We start from the raw sequence: 18,971 nt of genomic DNA, 5'->3' as shown, positions 1-18,971 counted from the left end.
CAAGCATAGATCACCCATGCATCTCCGTCAGTATAGTATATTGTATTTTCATGGTACTATTTTCTAGAATGTTCTTTTTCTCCTATTCTGTTTATGAACATACCAGTTAACTTTCCTGAAATGGAGGATCCCATAAGCAGTCCTTCCTCTTTTAAGTGTAACCTTCATTCAATTTGATTTTGGTCAGTTACAAGGTGCATAAGTGTGCTTATCTCCGAATGTATTTCTATGGTAATTTATGTAAGTATCTGTATCTTTTTCTTTTATCTTGATTTTTTTTCTTTGACTGGGATTGTGGAGTCCACGGTTTCTACATCAAATGATAGCAACATAGCTGTGCATGGAATATATATATCTTTTATGGGCTTTATTACTTCCTCTGTATTCTTCACCGTTTTGTCTTTTGTGTTTTGTGCTGTTGTGTGTGTGTGTGTGTGTGTGTGTGTGTGTGTGTTTAACATGTGTTGGTTCTTTTTCGTAATTTACAACTGGTCTCACCAGTATGTTTGCTTTATGAAGTTTTGGCTCCCTCTGGAGTTTTACAGCATTAGGTTTTGTACATACCTTAAGGGCATTTTTTTCTGTCATCAATAACACATAATAGCAGATGCTTCCACAACCACAGAAAACAAAAGACAATACCATCTTATAACATCAAAACAAAGTACGTGAGGTGTTAGTGCACCTACACAAGTTGAAAACCAAAATATATCCAATATCAGTGGTGTCCAATACCAAAAAATCGGGCATCTGTGTGTGGAAGAACATTAGGAATGAAGTAGGAAGTAAAAAATTATGAGTAATAATTGTAATTTAATACTATTTAATAGTAGTAATGTATAATGTGAGAACTGGGTACACTTGACAAACAGATTTGTAAGCAAAGACACATTTATATAGCGACCACTGAAGATACTTTAAAATGAAGTGAAAAACAAAATATGATCGAAATACGACTTTTATTACAGTCACAGATAACCTATCTTACTTGTGTAACTGCGACTGTAGAAAAAAGGTGCAATAAAAAGAAATAAGACAGCTATTCAAAGTAACTAAAATAAATATGTGACGAAGGAATTGAATTCGTTAAATCACTCTGCTCAGTCAATACTAGTTTTGTTCTCATTACAATCAATGACAACAACAGAGTTTATTATTTCTCCAGCTATTCCTCCATTGGTCCTCTCAAACTATGTTGCTAGTAGCCTTACAACTTGTATAACAAACAAAAACCAAATTTTGACTTCCACTTCAATGCCAATTGATGTTATTTCATTTCAATGCCCCCACCCCCGCCCCCAGCCTCAACATTCTGAACAGAGGTAGCAAACCTTTCTTGTTTTTCATTACTCTTCCCACTCCAAGAATTTTATTTTCCCCACAAAATATCCAAAAGAGATTGGCTGGATTAGAAACTATCCAATCCATATCCATCCATTTTTACACATGCCATTTGCAAAATTACTCTGTACAAGATGCTAGATACTATTGTTGACACCTCCAGCAGAACCGGTGTTCCCATCACACTTTAGTATGGATCCTGCTGTTGAATCTCTGAGAGCATACAACTTTATCCTATATTTATGTTGTGTCTTTTTCATAAATATCCTAAAACCAACCAAACCATGAAGAGGCCAAATTGCCTTAACTATTATAAGATCCCTGTTAGGATGAAAACTACATTTACATACAGAGAAATCAAAGAAAGGCCTCGTTTTATGAAGTAGGTCATGCTTTTCTTTGCCTTTCCTGCTAATTTGTGTAGCACTGTTATTTAGATATTGCACGGACATTATAGCCCAAAGCGATTGCAGCTCAGTACATTACTCACAAATCCTGACTTTAAAAATGGATCTTTTGGTAAATATTCTTAAGAGTTTTGGCAATTTGAGACCATATGTATGAAAATAACACTGAAACACCAAAAATTTAAGTAAGTTCACAGCAGATCACATATGCGATACACAATTCTTTTTTAATTTCTTTATGTCTCGTACCAACGGACATTGGCCATCGAGCATTGTGAAGCTTGGCTGGAAAAAAAGCAACATGCAATTAGCGGAAGAAATCTCTCCTGAGTTCCAAAGAGCTACCAGCAGCCAGTTTGTACAATGACTATGCATAGAGTTATAAAGGGTTCAACGATTGAGCAACTCCTCGTAAGCCACACATTTCCACAGTCAGTACTACGTACTTGAGGTGGTGTAAAGAGCAATGCCACTGGGCATTGGATGACTGGATAATGATTTCAGAATATGAACTATAATAAATTTAGTTTTAAATATATTGGTGTTAGGGGCTTCACATAATGAAACATGTGATCCTATATGATTATGCAATGTGTGTGTTTTGACATGAAACCCTGTGGCAATCTGACAAAAGGATTTGGGTTATGCGAATGCCTGAAGAACGTTATTTGCCATCATGTGTAATGCCAATAGTAAAGTACAGAGGAGGCAGTGTATGGCACGGAAGTGGTTTTCACCATTAGGGTGTGGTCCTCTTATTGCATTAACAAAATTACAAATTTGGAAGGATATGAACACATTTTACAGCAATGTGTACTGCATGCAGTAGAAGAATAGTTCAAGAGACCATGACTGACTGTATCGGCATAATGATGCTTCCTGGCATAAAGCAGCATCTGTGAGAGAATGGTTTGTGGGCAATACCATTCCTGAAATGGGCTTGCCTCCCTGGAGTCCCGTAACAAGTTTGGGGCGAGTTAGAAAGCTAGCTTCGCTCCAGACCCCAACTTTGAACATCACTATCTTCTCTAATTTTGGCTCTTGAGGAAGAAGCACTGGAATGGGCTGCCATTTGTCCACAAACATTCAGAGACTTCACTGAGAGTTTCCTCAGCAGAATTCAAGCCATCATAACAGTGAAGGTTGGACACACCCTGTATTAATGTACACTAATAGACATTCAGATACTTTCAGCTAGAAGTGTAATCAAACTCCGTACTGGCATCTGATAAATGTGATGCTGCGCCCCCTTCCTCCTAGACAACTGACAGTTGTAACTAATCACCTAGTCCTGACCAATCTTGCTCACTTTGCATTGATGTATGTACACAAGCAGTACTACAGATGGTGACTGATGGTCTGCACTATGATTTAAATAGAGAAAGAATGCTTGCGTCAGAACTATAAACATAGAAACAGAGGTGAAGCAGTCAGAACAGCTCGTACCCTAAACATCAGGAATAAACTACTCACTCGGCAAGTAACTGAAATGCAGACATATCTGAATCATCACTCATACTTTCATCTAGAAAGTAAGAATCTTCACATTCTGTACCATTTCCGATTCTGGATCTCTGTGTAAAGCAGTCAAGATCTCCACAACTGTCAGTTGTTATGCCAATTTTTACACCTGTCTATGTATGCATGCGCGCACGTGTGTATACACACACACACACACACACACACACACACACACACACACACACACACACAAATGAACCTTATGGATCACAGCTGCTGAGGCGGCATTTAAACTTCCCCGTGGTGGTAGGTATAAAAACTACTGGTCCATAGTATACAGACATTGTACATTAAGTATTAATAATGAAATGGGAGATACGATACTGCGTGAAGAGTTTGACAGAGCACTGAAAGACCTGAGTCGAAACAAGGCCCCCGGAGTAGACAAAATTCCATTGGAACTACTGACGGCCTTGGGAGAGCCAGTCATGACAAAACTCTACCATCTGGTGAGCAAGATCTATGAAACAGGCGAAATACCCTCAGACTTCAAGAAGAATATAATAATTCCAATCCCAAAGAAAGCAGGTGTTGACAGATGTGAAAATTACCGAACTATCAGTTTAATAAGTCACAGCTGCAAAATACTAACGCGAATTCTTTACAGACGAATGGAAAAACTGATAGAAGCGGACCTCGGGGAAGATCAGTTTGGATTCCGTAGAAATGTTGGAACACGTGAGGCAGTACTAACCTTACGACTTATCTTAGAAGAAAGATTAAGAAAAGGCAAACCTACGTTTCTAGCATTTGTAGACTTAGAGAAAGCTTTTGACAATGTTGACTGGAATACTCTCTTTCAAATTCTAAAGGTGGCAGGGGTAAAATACAGGGAGCGAAAGGCTATTTACAATTTGTACAGAAACCAGATGGCAGTTATAAGAGTCGAGGGACATGAAAGGGAAGCAGTGGTTGGGAAGGGAGTAAGACAGGGTTGTAGCCTCTCCCCGATGTTGTTCAATCTGTATATTGAGCAAGCAGTAAAGGAAACAAAAGAAAAATTCGGAGTAGGTATTAAAATTCATGGAGAAGAAGTAAAAACTTTGAGGTTCGCCGATGACATTGTAATTCTGTCAGAGACAGCAAAGGACTTGGAAGAGCAGTTGAATGGAATGGACAGTGTCTTGAAAGGAGGATATAAGATGAACATCAACAAAAGCAAAATGAGGATAATGGAATGTAGTCGAATTAAGTCGGGTGATGCTGAGGGAATTAGATTAGGAAATGAGACACTTAAAGTAGTAAAGGAGTTTTGCTATTTGGGGAGCAAAATAACTGATGATGGTCGAAGTAGAGAGGATATAAAATGTAGACTGGCAATGGCAAGGAAAGTGTTTCTGAAGAAGAGAAATTTGTTAACATCGAATATAGATTTAAGTGTCAGGAAGTCGTTTCTGAAAGTATTTGTATGGAGTGTAGCCATGTATGGAAGTGAAACGTGGACGATAAATAGTTTAGACAAGAAGAGAATAGAAGCTTTCGAAATGTGGTGCTACAGAAGAATGCTGAAGATAAGGTGGGTAGATCACATAACTAATGAGGAGGTATTGAATAGGATTGGGGAGAAGAGAAGTTCGTGGCATAACTTGACCAGAAGATGGGATCGGTTGGTAGGACATGTTCTGAGGCATCAAGGGATCACCAATTTAGTATTGGAGGGCAGCGTGGAGGGTAAAAATCGTAGAGGGGGACCAAGAGATGAATACACTAAGCAGATTCAGAAGGATGTAGGTTGCAGTAGGTACTGGGAGATGAAGAAGCTTGCACAGGATAGAGTAGCATGGAGAGCATCAAACCAGTCTCAGGACTGAAGACCACAACAATAACAACAACAACAACAACAACAACACATGAAAGTTCTGTCCAAGTAAAATTACTTGATAGTTGATGACTTTTTCAGTTGCAGCTGCTGAGTTGCCGCATCAGCTGCTGGCTACCGCTCAGTTACAGGTGACACACAAACATGGTAGGTCACTTCACAAATGCTGTTAACGTTTAACGTGGAGCAATGTTGGAAGGGGCCGCCGTGAGGTATGTTGGGAATGTGATACACTTTGTTGACAGCGGATTTTAAGTAACCAATGACTAAACTTTGGCGGATGAAGTGTTTTGCAGCCCTGAATTAAGCTAATCACAATCTTGTGATGTGTAATGTATCCGAGAAAATGGAGGTTGCAGCTGAACTAAAATCATGATCACTTTCTTCATGATGATTAAAGCTAATCTCTACTAGCAACCTCAGGACAGAAAAAAAATTTGAGTTTCAGTGCTAGAAGCAAACTGTAATTTCTGGATATTGTTGGCACCTGAAACTATCTAACACTGCCTACACGAGACACTGCATTATTAATTGATGAGCACACCTTGTTGGTCCTTGGTTGCAGATAATAGGTTGACATAGGCAGATTCCAAATGAAAAAAGAATGATTGGAAGAAAAACAGGAGCAAATAAAAGAATCAATATGATGACAAAAATGATGGGGAAAATTACTGGAAACAAAAAATTACATTTAAACCAATTAATTGAATAAATATAATAAACTCTTTTGATCAGATTAAGAAATAAAAAGAATTTTGCTCCATTTGAAAAATCTGAACCTATGAACTTCTACACATTAGAATTATACTTCAACCATTGCACAAATCACTACACTTGGTTAAGTAGTTATGAATGTGGTGACACAGCCACAATGATGAATTGCAGCCTTCAAAAATTTGTCTTTGTGCAATGACATGCAAATCTTATTTAATGCCAGCAATTCTCTATGATTACAATAATAACCATGTATGCGATGCTGAATCCTGTCTTGTGTGGAAATTATCCATTAGCATTTTGTTAGTGCCGTATATGAGACATGCATATTTCATCAGTGTGTGTGTGTGTGTGTGTGTGTGTGACTTGGCTGGGCAGTTTAATAAACAGCAATCGATTGGAGGTCCAAATGTTTTTCGTGGACTCCATCTGAACTTCACCTGTGATGTACAAGCAGTGTTTGGAGGTAGTACCTGGTTGACACTTGCTGTTGTATGGGGCAATCAAGCAGATTATGGTGGCCTTGAAGCATTTCCAGATGCTAACATTTTGGCTTGGAAGACATGGAGTATAGCTGAGACAACAGGACTCTTGGCTTGCGTGTGCGGGGGTTATAATGTGTGATGAAATATGAATCAAAAGTGCCAGACCCATGATATGGAATCCAAATACATCAAGAATGAAAGCCGGACAAGGAATTGGAAGTGAACTGCCCATCTGATGGAATAGTTTGGTAACAGTGAACAGTTCAGGCATGATGCTGAGTGCTCTGATTAGAGGAAACCAGGCCCAATGAGTGAAGTGTCAACTATGAAGTAATTATAAGCTGACCATAGTAGTATCTGACTAGGTACAAAACATTCAATATGAGCAATTAAGAGGACAGCAATGATCATAATAGTAAACATTAGAAGCTATTGACAAGATAATGAAGATTGGTAAATTCAAGATGGAATAACAACACCAGCAATGAGGATAGTTGCTGCTCACCACATAGAGCAGATGTTGAACAACAGACAGGTACATTTTAAAGTAAACTAAGCTATCAGACACAGTCCTCCTCCAGATTCAGAACACACATACACCGCCACAGTCATTTCAGGGCGCTGAGCCTCAACTGATATCATAACTGACACCACTGAAAAGATAAAATTGTTTGCTGGAGGCACAGTTCCTTCATGTGGAGCGAAAGCTATTGGATTAAGGAACGGAGACATAAAAAGTGGGAACCCCTACATTAACTCTAAAACAAAAAATATTAGGTCTCTGTTGTATTGCACAACAAGTTCCAGCAACAGTAATGTGTTTTCAGTGAGGGAAGCATACTTACCATGATGTTTGGAAGAAAAATAATAATAATATTACAAATGTTTTCACATGTGGTACGCCACCAGAAATGGCATCGAAACAATGGTTCGCTGACAAGTACTTAAGGCTAGTTTTGTAACAATATAAGAAATATACCACAAATCTTACGGAAGTCATATAATCGCATCTGTGGCCAAGCTTGGCGAAACTGCTTCAGCTAGAGTTTATTCTGGGAAATGTGCACAAAGTATTCCACAGAATAACTTTTTAAAATAGTATACATTAGAATTTGTTGTGCTGATGTTTATTTGCAACTTTCTTCTGGGTTCATGCTGTCTCGAAGAGTTTCCACGCTTAAAGTATACAGTCATTATTTGTGTTTACCATAAGATGTGTTAGAATAATTTGTAGACGGGTACAACCGAAAGACACTTATACATAAGCTTTTGGCTGCAGCCTTCATTGGAAAAAGAGAAACATACACCGTTCATTCACATAAGAAAGCACACCTCACACACACGACAGCTATCACCTGCAGTATGGATGGTCTGTTGGGCATGAGGTGTGCTTGCTTGTGTGAATGAATGGTGTGCGTTTCTCTTTCTCCGATGAAGGACATGGCCAAAAGCTTATGCGTAAGTGTCTTAATTGTGCCTGTCTGTAACTTAAGTGTATCATCTTTACAGAATCTATCTTTTCCTATACTGTTGATATTCCTACCTGGAGTTTCCATTGTTTGTTAGAATAATTTCTCATATTTGAGGGATTATCCCTGTCAACACCCAAATTTAATGGAAAATGGAATATTAATTCGAAACTTACCCCCCCCCCCTCTCTCTCTCTCCAAAGCAGCTGCATTTCTTTCATGTCAAAACACATATCACATGACCATATAGGATCACAAGTTTCCATTATTTGAAGCCCATAACACCAATGTATTACAAACTGCATTTTTTACATTGCATATTCTGAAATGATAATTTGCACTGGCACACCAGTCATCTGATACCAGTAAAGCAATACCTGATCAGTTATTATAACAAGCATGCAATGCGAGTTTTTTTTAGAAAAATGGGAAATACTTACTTTCAAAGAGATAGAAATTAGAAATTTAGAAATGCTTAGAAATTAGAAATTTAGAAATACTTAGAAATTAGAAATTTAGAAATACTTACTTTCACACTTTCATGTTCCAAGGCAGAATATTCTCCTTCTGTTTGCTCTCTGATAATGACAGCATCAATCCCATCATGTCGACACTTCACTCCCGGCAGTGACTTTACATGGACAACATTAGCATACAGATCTAAAGAACGCCTCAGTTTCATATTCAGAGTCTGCAGTTCACCAGTGCGGCTGTAGTCTGGTGTTGCTAAGATCCCCTACAGTGCAAAAATATCTAAATAATTTTTTTTTTTGGAGCCACATTATTAAATACAGGTAGATTATGAACAATAAGATATTTAAGGCAGCATTAGAGTGTAAGTGAACTAAGTCCTCACTAGTGATGCTAAAAAGTTGTTTCACACCACCTCCATAGAGTGGGCTCCATGGGTGAAAATTTAAGTGAGAGTAATGAAGTATTTAAACATGTAGCCCTTCCAGAAATTTTGAAATTATCTAGGAAGGATGTGGTATATGCATGTATCAGATATGGGGCATGCTTGAACATTTTAACCCTTCAACCTGACAGTACTTGTGCACGCACCAAGCCTCATAGCAGTAGTTTATACAACCAGCTGGTACAGAAATGCTGTATTTTACTTAAACTGCTTTATTGCAGGAATTATTTGCCAAAAGTTGATGAAATTCTCAGAGATTGTTGACAACTTAACTTTCTGATGTTTAAAACATACATAATCACTTAAAATTATCTTTCAGTGTGTCATACTTTGAAACAAAGTACTACACCACAATCTCATCCAGTCAGTTCCCAGCAGTTCTGTTATGAGACAAAGCTTGAAATTTATATGCGCACACACCCTTGCCATTACAACAACTTGATAACCAATAAATGCACAGTGTGCTGAAACATTTTCTACTCTGCTAAATATTTTCATGTGCCGCTGTGCATATTTTTCCTCTTTCTTTGAGACATTTTTTAGTGCACAATTTCTAACAAATATTATTTCACACAAAGATCTAAATAGTATGTGAGCACAGATATTCCCAAATTTAGCTAGCAAAGCAGTGACGTCCATTATCAATCAATGGCACAGCAATACACTTTTATTGTGATTCTGCAACTGGTTAGTACACTGTCAGGTTACTGCCAGTGCAAACACTCATGGTACACGCGTGCATACCCTGGTTCCTGGCTTGAGGGATTAATGCACTCACATTTAGACTGAAAATCACTATGGTCAGCACTGAAAAAAATGTTTCATTTAAAAAAATTGATATTTCACAATTGTTGCATAGAAAAATATCCCACAGACATACCAAAGTAACAACTCAAACAAGCTCATCATATAGCAGGCTTACACTATAAACAAAGATCCAAAAATCTGTATTACCAATTTAATTTTTGAATTCTTAATTCATTATCCAAATGATGTTTCTAGTACATGATTTCAATCTTCAATCCAGTTACTGTGTATTGCATCTGAAAAGCATTTAAGAAGATGACTTCTACTATTTCCAGGATCTTCCACATATAACTATTGTGTGATCTGAAAGTTTTACTGTGGATACATATTTTCCATTGAAAAATTGCACGATATCCCTGTAACGCAAAAATTAATGATTCATTTTTATCTTTGACAATGACTTGTTAAATTAAGCCTTTGGAAGTAATATTTCCCGTTATACAATAAGGACGGTATCTCTCAATAATTTTTCAATACAATACAAAATTTGGAGTATAAGTGATGTTTAATACCAAACCTTTGCCGATTAATTTAAATTCACAAAGCAGCTTTGTAAGTATGAAAATAAAGCATCTTAAATTAGAAAACAGCAGTAACATGAGAATGAGGTTGAGTTATTACCTTAAGGCATATGCCATTCTTTTCAATGGATTTTGAAACAACTTCTAGTGGTGCACTCATCATATGGTGCACTTCAGAGAAAAAGAAGGTTTCAAAATCTATCGGAACATCAGCCGCCTGTCAACAGAAAAAGAAATTTAACAATATTTCTCCAATTGCTGCTACCAACAACATTTACTACCTAATTCATACAAATGCATAAACCAAAGAAGCTAAATTACTGTTTTTTTGCAGTCTGTGTTGGCAAAGATTATTCAGTATTACCAGTTCCTGATTAAAAAACAACTTGTCTTCAGATTCATCCCATTAGTAAGTACTTTGTCAATTTAGGATCTAGGTAGTCTCCACATCATGTGGAGCTGCTTAGCTGCTAACTTTACTTTGTAACAAGAATAGATCTGAAAACAGTAATATTAGAATACTTAATTACTAATAAAGCTTAAATGAAGTAATGACTGATGATATATTTTGAGATGCCTATTGAACACTTAAGGACAAACTCTGAAAAGTACTTTCAATATATTAGGCATACAACACATCCAGTATGCCTGAGATAAATTATTTTCCTCATTCAAAAATAATCATAAATCAAATGAAGATAATCATTGATGAAAAAGGCAACCTCAAATGGTCTGTACCAACAGCTGTCTGCCAAAGAACTTGCAAAAGAAGATGGATTCACTGTTTATTTGTTTCCTGAGATTTCAAACAAACAAATTAAAACACATTGAATTCCAATATATGATGAACCCACCCTCCCAACCATCCTACTTCCTCTGGCTTGTCTATGGGTTTCCAAAAATAATATTTCCTCCAAGAATAGCATTGCAACATCATTTATAATATGGAGAATTTATTACTAAGACTCTAGGACATTCAAAAAGAAGCTTTCAGTGATTGTAGGGCAAAGTAGAAACACCAAGGATATAAATGTGTGCGTATAGAAGATGTATACTTTGAAGGGTGTTTACTATAGACTATATTTAAAACATTTCAATAACTTTTCGAACAGAGCTCTTAGGCAACTTTTTTAATGTTCTATTGGAAACAGACTTTTACAGTACATAGTAACTGGGGGCTGCAGATGGACAGTGCTTGTATGATCATGATGATAATGTTTTTGTATTATGCTATTTGTGATGCAATCCTGTAACAGAAAACCCAATATGCTTAAATTTTTCATAAAAAATCAAAGCCCAACAAAATCTATGTGCTCTAGGCAGCAGCTTAATTCATCTACATGGCAAATCTGGCATTAGCTAACACAACACAAGGCCTGCAAGAAGCACCAGGCACATTAGTGTAGTGAAATATTTAATCCACAAAAAATCAATTTAGCTGCAAAATATTGGTAGTGGCAGGAGATTAATGTCAAGGTGGAAGATTGTAAATTTGAGATCTGAAGAGCAGAAGCTGATTATTAAGTGCAATTTTAAGTCTAAGAAAGTTGCTGCAGTTCAGAGACTGTGGGGATGAGAGTATGAGATTGATCTCTCTACACAGTTAACACATTTCTACAAGACACATTCGACATCCAAAGACCAGTCTACAGTAGGCAAAAAGGGTGTACAGTGCGACCTTATACAGCTGTATGTAATAGATCTTCAATTATGGTGCTGCACCTGTTTCAGCTTTCACTAACACTTCAAGGTAAATGTCACCCGAAAGTGGTGTAAATGCTAGTAGTGTGCTATGAATTCTCCAGATAAGACAGCTGTGTTATTTCATTTCAAGGCTGGGTCAACATTTACATTATGATGACCTATGTTATAGAGTAAAATTTTGTGAATAGGTTCAAGGGACTGGTAAAATGAAGCACAATTCAAACTCAATGGAACTGTCAGATGTACTGGGTTGAAGATAACACTCTCATGCTGTAAAAAGAGCTTTGACTTCACTTAGAGTGAAAGTGTAGTGTCATTTGTCATCCGGGAGGCCGGGAGGGGAAGGGGGGGGGGGGAGCTCATTGGACCCTTTTGTTTTGAAGGTACTGTAACTGGAATAAAGCACCTAATAATTCTTGCTAATAACAGTTTCTCTTCCAGTTGCACAATGAACAGTGAATACAGGTTTTATTAGCAACAAGGTGGCACTCACGCTATCATAACTATATCAAACTGTACCAGGACTGCAGATAGAATGCAGGGAAACAATCGAGTTCCTGTATGCTCTCCATACCTTAAACAATTTATTTTTCGTTATGACCACAGTAAAAGAGGCAGTAACCTGTGTAATCTGAACACACTTTTGGAGATTCAACTGGTATGTGCACAACCCTCATTGTGCATTTTGATGGGAACAGGTTCTTTAACATATCCCTGACAGTTATCAGTTTTGCGACTTACTTCAATATGAGACTGCTTTATACCCGTATGATCACATTACTGAAACAGACAGCAGGGATCACTGAGTGTTAGCACAGTAACAAGCTTCGAAGCTAAATAAAGGTTGTTTTCATAGGTATGAGATATTATCAGTGATTGGTGACAAAGTACGATTATTATAATACTGAGGAGTTCTAAGAGTATGTTTTGAGTTGTTTTCAAAGAAAAATGTTTTGCTATGTGATCGTGAAGGAAGAAGAAGGAATTAATATTCATATATTTCCTTAGAACAATGACATGAAACAAAAATGGCTAAATGCTTGTAAACACGATTATTCCTTTTCAGTTGCTAATGCTTGTGTGTTCTCTATAGATTTTGCTGAGATTGTGAAAGGGACTTAAAAAGCCAACTGTTGAAACTTCTTCCGAAGTGCAAGTTGAAGCCTGGTGCTATCCTCCAGAATTGGTAAATGGGGTAGTAATGAGTGTGATAATGAGAGAAAAATTCACATACAAAAATGGAATTACTGTAAAGAGATAGAAGAGATTTTGCAGCTAAATATATTACCATCTAATGAAGAAAATATTAACTATGAAAATAAACAATACTGTAAACGAGACAATGTGTTCATGCCAACAATTAGAAATGATGTAAAAAAATTACTTTGCAAAAGAATATTGATTTACAGAATTATCACCCCAGTGTAATGTTGAGTTATTAAAACAAAACATTTTGAAAAAGAAGTTCAGGGTTATTTTTGACTGTAGGAAAAGAAGGTGTACCAAATGGTCATCCAAAAATAGTGTGAGAGTTGTGATTTTAAGTAGCTTACAAAGAATTATTTTTTAGATAAAGACACATTTACTTGTTTATTTAACTTATAAAACATATCACAGTAGCAGTAGTAACAACAACTACAACATCAAAAATTCCAATTGTATTCATAACTGCGTACGAATTGGACATGTATGTCTATAAGCTTCTATGCTGTGTGTAGAAGTTGAGGGCCAGTGGTGATACAACTGCTCACAGCACATCTGCACGCAATACCTACTATTTATTCTAGCAAAGGTGCATATAATAGTGGTGAATCATGGAAATATGCAACAGTAACAAAGTATTTTGAAACAGAATTTGAGGTGAACAAACAGTTCTGAGGCACAAAGTGTGTAACGAACAAATTATTCAAGCTTTCACTACTGCCAAATCACCTGTAATACAGTGCATCCTCATTAGTGTGTCATGAACTCAATGACCTAACACAATACTGGTAATCAGATAATCCTTGGATCTTCTGGTCATCATAATGGTTCCCAAAATAAAAATGGCTCCCAAAATTACATCAATAGGTTCACTGAAGGAATTATGGCAAAATGTCTTGGCTCTATAATCTGAATTTGTAAATTCAGTTGAAAGCTTACACAGACGAAAATCCCAGTAACAGCTACAATCAAACAATGGAAAATCCAGGATGGAATGTAACAATACCTGAGAAGGAAACTTGCTACTCACCATACATCGGAGATGTCGAGTCGCAATAGGCACAATAAAAAAGATTCACACAATTAAAGCTTTCGGTCATTAAGACCTTTGCCAGCAGTACACACACACACACACACACACACACACACACACACACACACACACACACACACACCTGCAGTCACAGAGAGCTGAAACCACACTCAGCTCTCTGAGACTGCAGGTGTGTGTGTGTGTGTGTGTGTGTGTGTGTGTGTGTGTGTGTGTGTGTGTGTGTGTGCGCGCGCGCGCGCGTGCGCATGCATTTGTGTATGTGTGTCTATTGTAGCTTTCCTTCTCCAGTAACAGCTAAGACATTAAAAGGTAATGAGACTGAGGTGGTAACAGTCCACGAACTCATGCTGATTCCTGGGTATGACCTATTTGGTGCAACAGACTGTAAAACATGGTGTAGCACCTATGATTGAAGAGACATTGAACATGCTGTGCCTGAGATCATATCAGTGGGCAGTGACATGAACAGTCACCAAAAAAATCAGTGAAGCCTTGATAAATAACATCCATACACCTTTCTCTGGCAACTGATTGAACCAAGTACTCTGATCTTAATTTCACCCTGGAAAATTTTAACAGCCACTATAAGCAATGTTAATACACAGCAGCAAATCAGACTGAAGAGAACTTAGTACTATGGGATGAAGAAATTTATCTGCATCTTTAATTTTGTCATAGATCATACCTTTCTGTTGGCGGCTTGGAGACCCGAAAGCAACCCTGAATTGAGTTTTGTCACCACACATGACATCAAACAACATTGCAAACCTCCAGTAAAGGGTTCACTGATTTTCTTTACTCTCAACATTAGCCAGTAATACTGGAAGTGGGACTCAATATTTTCACAATAACATCAGGATCCAGTCTCAGATGTAATTTCGCGAAGGCGAACTGGCCTGTCTTCACAGTGCGACTTGATAATCAACTTTTATGGATTCTTCCAATCTGCATGAACTACAAAAGATCTGTCAGCATTTTAACGAGTTCCAGGGGTGTGAGCCTATCCCTTCACCTACTTAGTGATGAATGATGCAAATAAACAATTTGTATCTTAAGAAAATAACTACGTCAAATGTTCAGATATTATGCTTGTCTGTTTCTTTTATTTTTATTGTGCATGCCGAGATCCATACTGAGGACGATGTGCTTCTCTGGCAAAGAATGGTGGTCGCCACTACTTAGTGAGAGGAAATACTAGCTTGGACGCAGCAATAAGTGTGCCATGGATTGCTGTCCTGCCTTGGGGATTTGCAGACTTCACATAAATTACTATTTTAATGATACTAAAATGTTGTAAAGCAAACTAGGGGAAGATTCAGAAAAAAATAGATCTTATTTTTGGAAGCATTAACAGATTAGTATGAGATGTCAATGTATTTGAAATAATCAAATGTTATTAGAACCTCATTCCTCAAATGTGATGTAAAAGAAATAGTATTTTTGTTTTTAAAGTAGTAATTACAGCTTTGTCATACATAAATATCTAACAGCAACTATGTTTAAACCAACAGCTATGCATGAACTTTTACACAGTCTAGAAGCAGTGAGGTGGAAATTGTGAAACTACTGAGCTTTTCTGTGTCAAACAGAAAGGCCTGGCCTGTACTACTCAGACTGGGAGGCACCAATCAGCTCACACACAAAACTTACCATGTATCACATAGTTGCAAATAAAATCATGAAAACTTCTAGGGATCCAAGAGACAGAGTTCATACCATCAGCATAAAATGAGGATATTAACAGCTAAAACCATTATCTGAAGAAAACCCCCATTACTGCCAATCTGGTTTGGTCTTTGAAATTACTGCTGGCCTGAAAGAAATTAAGCCAGGAAAGGCTCCCAATTCCAATGGCATCTAATTAGAGTTTGTGTTCTAGGTGTGGGAAATACACAGTCAAGTGAATTTTATTTATCACTGATAAAACAAAATTAGGAAATATACCGCAGTTTCCTAAGAGAACACTAGTACTCACTATACTTGTATCAAGTAAACCATGTAACCTACCTCACAGCTACCACCATCTGCCCTGCTCAGCATGGTGGCTGCTGGGAAGACTCACTTATAATCCTACACTCTAGATCCTCTCATATTAACAACAACAACAACAACAACAATAATAATAATAATAATAATAAATATCATGCAAACTGATTTCCAACCACAAACAAGCTACACAGACCATGTGCCAGAGCTGACCACCTACATAACAGCAGGCTACCAGAAGCGACTAACAACATCTGTTGAATGGATTCATTGACCTATCAAGCTGATAGCAACATATGGCGATGTCTAAAGGCAGGACTTAATTTGAAAGTTTCTGCATACCATATTTTGAATGAATGAATGAAGAAACATTATTTTGGTCGTTCTGTGTTCTCTCATGACACCTGACATACAGGGTGGTCCAATGATCGTAACTGGGCCAAATATCTCATGAAATAAGTGTCAAACGAAAAAACTACGAAGAACGAAACTTGTCTAGCTTGAAGGGGGAAACCAGATGGCGCTATGGTTGGCCCGCTAGATGGTGCTGCCACAGGTCAAACGGATATCAACTGTTTTTTTTTTTTTAAACCCCCATTTTTTATTACATATTCGTGTAGTACGTAAAGAAATATGAATGTTTTAGTTGGACCACTTTTTTCACTTTGTGATAGATGGCGCTGTAATAGTCACAAATATATGGCTCACAATTTTAGACGAACAGTTGGTGACAGGTAGGTTTTTTAAATTAAAATGCAGAATGTAGATACGTTTGAACATTTTATTTTGGTTGTTCCAATGTGATACATGTACCTTTGTGAACTTATTTCTGAGAATGCATGCTGTTACTGCGTGATTACCTATAAACACCACATAAATGCAATAAATGCTCAAAATGATGTCCGTCAACCTCAATGTGTTTGGCAATATGTGTAATGACATTCCTCTCAACAGCAAGTAGTTCGCCTTCTGTAATGCACCAACACATGTTATCAGGCATTGTTGGTGGATCACGATAGCAAATATCCTTTAACTTTCCCCACAGAAAGAAATCCGGGGACATCATATCCGGTGAACGTGCGGGCCATGGTATGGTGCTTCGACAACCAATCCACCTGTCATGAAATATGCTCTTCAATACCGCTTCAACCGCACGCGAGCTACGTGTCTGACATCCATCATGTTGGAAGTACATCGTCATTCTGTCATGCAGTGAAACATGTTGTAGTAACATCGGTAGAACATTACGTAGGAAATCAGCATACATTGCACCATTTAGATTGCCATCGATAAAATGGGGGCCAATTATCCTTCCTCCCATAATGGTGCACCATACATTAACCCGCCAAAGTCGCCGATGTTCCACTTGTCGCAGCCACCGTGGATTTTCCATTGCCCAATAATGTATATTATGCTGGTTTACATTACTGCTGTTGGTGGATGACGCTTCATCGCTAAATAGAATGTGTGCAAAAAATCTGTCATTGTCTCATAATTTCTCTTGTGCCCGGTGGCAGAACTGTGCACGACGTTCAAAGTAATCATCATGCAATTCTTGGTGCATAGAAATAAGGTATGGGTGCAATCGATGTTGATGTAGCATTTTCAACACCAACGTGTTTTTGAGATTACCGATTCTTGCGCAATTTGTCTGCTACTGATGTGTGAATTAGTCGCGACAGCAGCTAAAACACCTGCTTGGGCATCATCATTTGTTGCAGGTCGTGGTTGACATTTCACATGTGGCTGAACACTTCCTGTTTCCTTAAATAACTTAACTATCCAGCGAACAGTCCGGGCACTTGGATGATGTCATCCAGGATACCAAACAACATACATAGCACATGCCCATTGGGCATTTTGATCACAACAGCCATACATCAACAAAATATCGACCTTTTCCGCAATTGGTAAACAGTCCATTTTAACACAGGTAACGTATCATGAAGCAAATACCGTCTGCACTAGTGGAATGTTACGTGGCACCATGTACTTCTACAGTTGTGACTATTACAGCACTATCTTCACAAAGCGAAGAAAGTGGTCCAACTAAAAGATTTGTATTTCTTTACGTACTACATGAATATGTAATAAAAAATAGGGGTTCCTATCTTAAAAAAAAAACGCAGTTGATATCCGTTTGACCTATGGCAGCGCCATCCAGCGGGTGAACCATAGTGCCATCTGGTTTCCCCCTTCAAGATAGACAAGTTTCGTTCTTTGTCGTTTCTTCGTTTGATGCTTATTTCGTGAGATATTAGGCCCGGTCACGATCAATGGACCACCCTGTATATCACTAGATAATGGCATCAGTGGTGGCTCTCTTTATATATATATAAATACACTCCTGGAAATGGAAAAAAGAACACATTGACACCGGTGTGTCAGACCCACCATACTTGCTCCGGACACTGCGAGAGGGCTGTACAAGCAATGATCACACGCACGGCACAGCGGACACACCAGGAACCGCGGTGTTGGCCGTCGAATGGCGCTAGCTGCGCAGCATTTGTGCACCGCCGCCGTCAGTGTCAGCCAGTTTGCCGTGGCATACGGAGCTCCATCGCAGTCTTTAACACTGGTAGCATGCCGCGACAGCGTGGACGTGAACCGTATGTGCAGTTGACGGACTTTGAGCGAGGGCGTATAGTGGGCATGCGGGAGGCCGGGTGGACGTACCGCCGAATTGCTCAACACGTGGGGCGTGAGGTCTCCACAGTACATCGATGTTGTCGCCAGTGGTCGGCGGAAGGTGCACGTGCCCGTCGACCTGGGACCGGACCGCAGCGACGCACGGATGCACGCCAAGACCGTAGGATCCTACGCAGTGCCGTAGGGGACCACACCGCCACTTCCCAGCAAATTAGGGACACTGTTGCTCCTGGGGTATCGGCGAGGACCATTCGCAACCGTCTCCATGAAGCTGGGCTACGGTCCCGCACACCGTTAGGCCGTCGTCCGCTCACGCCCCAACATCGTGCAGCCCGCCTCCAGTGGTGTCGCGACAGGCGTGAATGGAGGGAC

The 18,971-nt window shown here is 38.5% G+C and overlaps 1 protein-coding gene across 1 annotated transcript in view; it reads right to left on the bottom strand.

Annotated features, from left to right (window-relative positions):
* Window positions 1-18,971, bottom strand: part of LOC126251354 (isocitrate dehydrogenase [NAD] subunit beta, mitochondrial) — a 66,609-nt gene that overhangs the window by 27,458 nt on the left and 20,180 nt on the right. The window contains exons 4-5 of the mRNA XM_049951725.1: window positions 10,101-10,217; window positions 8,286-8,492 (exon numbers count right to left, since the gene is read on the bottom strand). Of these exons, the coding sequence (XP_049807682.1) occupies window positions 8,286-8,492; window positions 10,101-10,217 (324 nt within the window). The remainder of the gene's footprint in view (window positions 1-8,285; window positions 8,493-10,100; window positions 10,218-18,971) is intronic.

Source organism: Schistocerca nitens, chromosome 4, assembly GCF_023898315.1.
Source record: "Schistocerca nitens isolate TAMUIC-IGC-003100 chromosome 4, iqSchNite1.1, whole genome shotgun sequence".
NCBI classification, from domain to species: domain Eukaryota; kingdom Metazoa; phylum Arthropoda; class Insecta; order Orthoptera; family Acrididae; genus Schistocerca; species Schistocerca nitens.
This window is presented reverse-complemented; position numbering and strand designations above follow the sequence as displayed.